Source organism: Sinocyclocheilus rhinocerous, unplaced genomic scaffold, assembly GCF_001515625.1.
Source record: "Sinocyclocheilus rhinocerous isolate Xijiao unplaced genomic scaffold, SAMN03320098_v1.1 scaffold1548, whole genome shotgun sequence".
NCBI classification, from domain to species: Eukaryota; Metazoa; Chordata; class Actinopteri; order Cypriniformes; family Cyprinidae; genus Sinocyclocheilus; species Sinocyclocheilus rhinocerous.
In genome coordinates, this window is record NW_015630996.1 from 747,176 (window position 1) to 753,857 (window position 6,682).

Below are 6,682 nucleotides of genomic sequence, written 5' to 3' on the forward strand. Positions count from 1 at the left end.
TAAAGTAGATATACAGTAGAGACCAAGATTTTAGACCATGTTTCTGTTTTACATTTCTCTAATTTAATAAAATAATTTTTTTTGTATTATAAATTACAGGATCAGTACAATAATCTCTGATTGAACATCTGACCTGTCCAGAATCTTATGTGGGCTATAATAAATTTTATCCCATAACATTTCCTTGATTTAAAACTTCGGAATTCTGACACTTTTCTGTTTATTGTTAAACGTAGGTGATTTTGAGAGCGTTGTCCAAGTCTTTAGTAATTTTTAACGAAAGCAGTTCATGGTCTATTAAACGATTCGTTCACAAGCGGAGAACTTCTTTCGGACATGTGGAGCGAAAGTACGTTACTTTAATAGACGAATGACTTGATTGTGTGACAGTTTTCCAGTTAATAGATCTAATGGGTTTTGTATTACTGTAAATGCGCATTATATTTAGATTCTAAACGATGCTGTGTTTTATTAGCTGAACCATGGCAGCAAAATTGCACTGGCACAATGCTGGGAACTTGGACTAGGAAGTTACAAGTAACACATTAATAGAGAAAACCGTTATATAAACATCAATATGTGCATACATATGCCTTTAGTGGCGTCGTGAGGATGTAATAGAATCAGCGTTTCATTTTTAACCAGTTAATTGAACTGAAAGAACCGATTCGAATTTCCATAATCCCAGGTTTTAAATGTGGTCTCATACATGTACTATTTGACCCACCAAATATCATTAATAAATCGTTAGCAAATTTGCTGAAAATTAAGAGTTAAGAGTCTGTACCAATCCAAAAACATTAAAATATTTAGTTAACTAATACAATTAATAGGCTAATATTAATTATGCCACAAACTAATATTTTTAATTATAAAAATGATGTGGTTCACAACACTGAAAATCACTGTCTCAGAAAGTCTAAACAGAGCTTCCATATATAAATTCATCGAGTAATCTCATAAACTGACTGTTAGTTATTCCTATAGTATTTATTTAATGTTGTGTCTCCCCACATAGTTTAACATCATGTCCCTGTACTGTGATTTGGAGTTTGTTCATACATGAGCAATGTCAGACATCAATAAAACAGGCATCAAAGGAGAGCCAACCACAGCACAGCTTGTTACCTTCTACACAGATCATGGTGTGTCAACAAATATTGTCTGTCATTCATCAACTCAGTGTTTCAGCCCATGCCTGCAGATCAATAACCTTTTATGTTGATCTTTCTAAACAAGCAGAATGTGAGACATCAGTCTATGCACAGGACACTTTCAACCAACTTCAAACATTCAGTCAGAATTGCGGCGGTACGGCAGGCTGACTGCTATCTTGGCATGTTCAGCTTCATTTGATTAGCTCTGTGCTTCAAGATGTGGACAAACATGGGAGCTCTGATCTGGATCTTTCTGGTTCCAAGTTTGTTAAAAACAACAGCTCTACTGATTTCACAATGCACTTTGCAGAAGGTAAGAGCTTTTAAGCTTGGAAAAAGGCAGATTTATTACCTTTATTTTAGAATGTTTACAGATATTAGAAACTTTTAAATCCAAATGTATAGGACTTTCACTTGGTTCTAACTTGAACATAATTATAAAAATAAAAAAATTCCAGCAAGAAAATAACACACTACTGATCAAGGTTTGGGGTCTGTAAGATTTTTTTTTTTTTTTTTTTGGAAAGAAGTCTCTTACCCTTTTTAAATCCAAATGTATAGGACTTTCACTTGGTTCTAACTTGAACATAATTATAAAAATAAAAAAATTCCAGCAAGAAAATAACACACTACTGATCAAGGTTTGGGGTCTGTAAGATTTTTTTTTTTTTTTTTTTGGAAAGAAGTTTCTTACGCTTACCAATGCTTCATTTATTTGATCAAAAATATGGTAAAACAGTAATATTGTAAAATATTATTGCAATTAAAAATAGCTTTTATTATTTTAATAGATTTTAAAACATAATTTATTCCAACTAATAAAAAAACTAATATTCTGATTTGCAGCTCGAAAAACATTTCTTATTATTATTAGTGTTGAAAACAGTGGATCTGCGTAATATATCTGTGGAAACCGTAATATATATGTTTTCAGTTTAAAAGAACAATAATATGAAGAAAGAAAAAAAAAAGATAAGTCTTGCTCGGTATAAGTTAATTAATTTCCTAAAACTAAAATTTTACTGACCTCAAACTGAATGGAAGTGTATATATACTGTAATTTATTAAATGTATTGAACTTTGCCTATTGTGAACATTTACAGCATTTATGTGCAATATACCTTTTTTATTAAATGATAAAATCTAATTTTATTTGTATTTGTTTTTTATTTCTCAGGATTTTTTAGAGTCACTGAAACCTCAAGATTTATTTTATTATTTTGATACTATTTCCATTAAATCAGGTGAGTCTGATTCACAGATGTTGAGAAATACTAGTCACAAATAAGGAGTCAGAAGGTTCACGGATAGGCCAGTAGGTTCATAAATACAAATGAGAGGTTTTAAAACACTTGAAAAAGTCAATGTCTAAACTAAACATGTAAACACCCTGACATTAGTAGTTTGTTCTCTTCAGTGCCTCACTTTGAGCTGGTGTGGGTGAATTGCTCAAGGAATGAGTCTTTCAGAGGGCTATGGAGGTGCTCGTTTCACAGCGAAGAAGAGAGTTTTGAGCTGGGCCAACACAGAGATGAACAACCCGTGTCCTGTCCCACGAGTCTGGAGATGGTGATCAACTCAACAGTGAGTGTGGTGAAGAAAAGGGAGGATATGTGCTGCGAGCAGCTGAAGTTACTGAGACCAGCGCATACGAGAACTCTTCTCCCCATCTGCCATGGCAAATTAGTAAGAAGATGCTTTTTGCTGTATATACAGTACTATATGGAGACAAATTTCTAATCATAGTCTGTATTTGTCCCTCAGCAAGGTCTGATTCAGTCAGGGGAGAAGAGGCTGTATATTCGCCCGGTGCTTCAAAAACACATAGACCATCTGAAGGAGCTTACTGTGGATTTACCTTCTGGTGTACCTCACCTGCTGTTGACCCACACATTACCAGTGAGGACACGTCTTAAACAGCCTAAAAGTGAGTGAACATTGTACTGGTTAAATATACACAATGTACAGTACCATATCATTGAGCATATCAGTGGCCTGAAGTCCACAGCAATACATTTGTCCAGTTGAGCTTGTCCATCTATTCAAAGTGCTGTTCATGTCAAGTCAAGTCAAGTCAACTTGATTTATATAGTGTTTGATTGTTTCAAATCAGCTTCACAGTGGAAAGTAACAGAAACATTGATGGATGTATTCTTGTTTTCAGTTGTAGGTCTATCTACACAAGCAGACTTCTTTGGCCACTGCTTCACATTTCACTGTTTTTCTGTGTCTCACGCTATGAGTACCAAACACAGTGTTCATTTAAAAATGATCAGCTGTAAAATATTGTAAGAGCACTTCCTGCATTTTACATTGTTATGCCAGTAGGTGGCGACAAGTGACTGACAAGTGAGTCATTTGAATCATTCCGCCAAATGATTAGTTCAAAACATTGATTCATTCAGGAACAAAACAAAGCTGTGTTGAAAATCACATACTGCCTGAGTATTACTTTTGAATCAAATAGTACAAATCAACATAGGCGTAATTTGTGGGTGGGACGGGTGGGACATGTCCCCACCACTTTTTGCCAGGGTCGATATTGTCCCTACCACTTTTTGAAAGTAATTGAAAAATATATTGCGGAAGGTATGTATTAAAGGGAAAACAAGATCAACAAATCATTCTTCATAATCTAATTAGGGTGATAAAAAAAAACAAAAAAACGCATCCTTACGCATGCATAACTCGTGCAGTGCAATAACGACGTGATTTGCAGCTGTCGCACTTTTCGTAATGTCATTAGGCTATAGCATTTTATTTAAAAAATGGAGAGCTTCCTTGTGCTAAGTAGGCCTGCCCTCTACTAAAGATTTTTCTAGTCAACTAGTCGCACGTTATATTAAATTGATTAATATAATAATATATTAACCATACTTCAATATAGGCTATAGGCAAACATATTAGGCTAGAGCCTATTCCGCGCTCAAACTCGCGAATAAAGCAATTGCCTCAAAGCACCGGCAAAGTGATTATGAACGTGTCGAGGGAAAGAAAGATTTGTCCAACTCTAAACCCAGTCCCCAAGTAAATTAGGTTATTAAATAAAAAACTAGCAAAACGAGTTGCGCGGTGTCCCCACCACTTTTCAAAGCAAAGTTACGCCACTGCAAATCAAATTGTACAAATAGTACAAATGTGTGTAGTGTGAATGAAATTTGGACATAGTACTGTACATCCACCATGTTCTCATTGTCGTGTAACTTAAAGTGTCAGATGCACTCATGCACACTTCATAATCTCGGCGGAAGTAGTACTTTTCGTCTTCTGTTTTACGAATACTATGAATTAAGACATACTATGTACTTCACATACTAGTTTTTGCATACTACACAGGAAGGAAGTAGGCATATATGGATGCAGGGCAAGTCTTTATGAGTGAGTAACTGAACCATTCACTCAACAAATTTGATCAAAACATGGATTCATTCAGGAACAAAACAAGTAATTGAATCATTCACTTAACCAATTTCAGACACTGATTCATTCAGGAATGAAACCTCACTGCTGTTTGTTGCTGAGAAATGTGCAACGTGTTAGCAGAGACAATATAAACATCAATATTGAATCTAAAATGTGTCTAAAGTTACTTTTTTTATTTATTGAACTGTTATATAAAAGAAATATCACACTCACAATTTAGCTGTTTGTCTGAATGTCAGTATAGCTGCTGTTTGTGCTACAGCCAAATCAAGTTCAGTATGCTAAAGTAAATATGTAGTACATCGACTATACAAAGTGATACTTTGGTCATACTATGATCTTCTAAATGTAATACTTAAACTTCTCTTAGCTTATTATATAACCTCAATTGTTTCTGATATGCTGTTCATGTGATAAAATATCATTGCTACTTTCATTAAACTGTGTGATCTGCATCTGTCTAGGTCAGTTCAGGTTGCGGCGAACACCTCTGGGGTCAGAGGTCACACATCTGGAGCTAGCAGTGGTGGTGGGTCCAGATGTCTATGATGTTCATAGGCAGGACACTGAGAGATACATCCTAACCAACCTCAACATAGTATGTGTGTTTAATCTACATTTTCAGTTACAAACAACCAAAGATTGTTTAAGTATCTTCTCAACTCTTACAGGCCTCTGAGCTTCTGAGAGATGTCACTCTCGGCGCCAATATAAGAGTTCATCTTGTTCGTATGGTCATTCTCACAGAGCCGAAGGTAAAAATGACTATTTCACCTAATGCTGTGCATAACAACCATTATATTAATCCACAAGGACAATAAAGTTTGTTTTAATCCACAGCCAGACATCCAGATCTCTGAAAACATCACCTCCTCTCTAAAAAGTGTGTGTGAGTGGGGTCAGAGGGTCAACCCTGATGCTGACACTGACCCTATACATGCAGATCTGCTGTTATACATTACCAGGTGTGGACTTAAACCATAGAGAGCACTCCTAATTAAAGGAACTTTCTGTATGTGTATGGTATAAAATAATGCCTAAAACTCTTAAAAGATGAAGCCATTTTTATATATAAAATCAAAATTCATATATTATATGAAGTGCAATTCATTTTTGGAGTAAGCTGCTAAAATGTTTGAAGTACCAGAATATCACTATCTAGTGTTTCAGCATACCTGCAATTCAGTGCCTCTTTTCGACATCATTAAGGTTTGATCTGGTGTTACCCAATGGGAATAAGCTTGTGAGAGGTGTGACCCAGCTGGGCCGAGTCTGTTCCACTCAGTGGAACTGTGTGATTACAGAAGATACCGGCTTTGATCTTGGCATCACCATGGCTCATGAGATTGGCCACAGGTGAGCTTGACAACTTTAAAACTCAGAGGAGAGATATATATTGCCATGCTGAAATGTGCTGAAATCCAAGTCTTGGTTTATTGTTTTTTTTTTCTTCCTCCAGTTTTGGCATAAATCATGATGGAATAGACAACACATGCAGCTCCAGTGGCTTTATGATGGCATCTGACGGAGGTTATAACAGTGTCGATCTCACCTGGTCCCAGTGCAGCAGAGCTCAGCTCCACAACTTCTTCAGGTGTCAGTCACTTACTGCATCACAGACATATACATCAGCCTCCAAAGTCTGAGACCACTATAAAAAATGCTGCAATTGTGCATTTTTTATTTAAAGGGGTGGTTGACTGTTTTTTTTCTAGGCTGTATTGTGTTTATGGGGTGCAGTCTAACATGTGTTAATGCTTCGTTTTAAAAAAAACATTATTTTTCACATAATTTACCTTTATTCTACACTGCTCTGTCCCTTCTCCTATAAACGCTCTGATGATTTCCTGTTTTTATGAAGCTCCTCCCTCAGAAATATGTGATGGGCTCAGATTGGTTAGCTGGCTCAGTGGGTTGTGATTGGCTAAACCGCCTCTACTGCACGTCTAAACGTCCCGCCCCTCACCTCAGCGGCATGTGCTCCGGTTGTATTGTAAACAATGGCGTCATTAATATCGCTTATCAGTTTGAGCCCGATTGAGACCCAGAGAATATTAGTGAAGAGGATCGCGCAGAACCTGTGCAAGCACGGCTCTTAATGG

General features: G+C 36.3%; 1 protein-coding gene across 1 annotated transcript in view; it reads left to right on the top strand.

The window, feature by feature from the left end:
* The first annotated feature begins 1,230 nt into the window (after window positions 1-1,230).
* Window positions 1,231-6,682, top strand: part of LOC107740991 (A disintegrin and metalloproteinase with thrombospondin motifs 13) — a 25,334-nt gene continuing 19,882 nt past the window's right edge. The window contains exons 1-9 of the mRNA XM_016553568.1: window positions 1,231-1,470; window positions 2,335-2,401; window positions 2,575-2,843; window positions 2,922-3,084; window positions 5,045-5,178; window positions 5,252-5,335; window positions 5,421-5,545; window positions 5,790-5,936; window positions 6,040-6,174. Of these exons, the coding sequence (XP_016409054.1) occupies window positions 1,375-1,470; window positions 2,335-2,401; window positions 2,575-2,843; window positions 2,922-3,084; window positions 5,045-5,178; window positions 5,252-5,335; window positions 5,421-5,545; window positions 5,790-5,936; window positions 6,040-6,174 (1,220 nt within the window). The 5' untranslated portion in view covers window positions 1,231-1,374. The remainder of the gene's footprint in view (window positions 1,471-2,334; window positions 2,402-2,574; window positions 2,844-2,921; window positions 3,085-5,044; window positions 5,179-5,251; window positions 5,336-5,420; window positions 5,546-5,789; window positions 5,937-6,039; window positions 6,175-6,682) is intronic.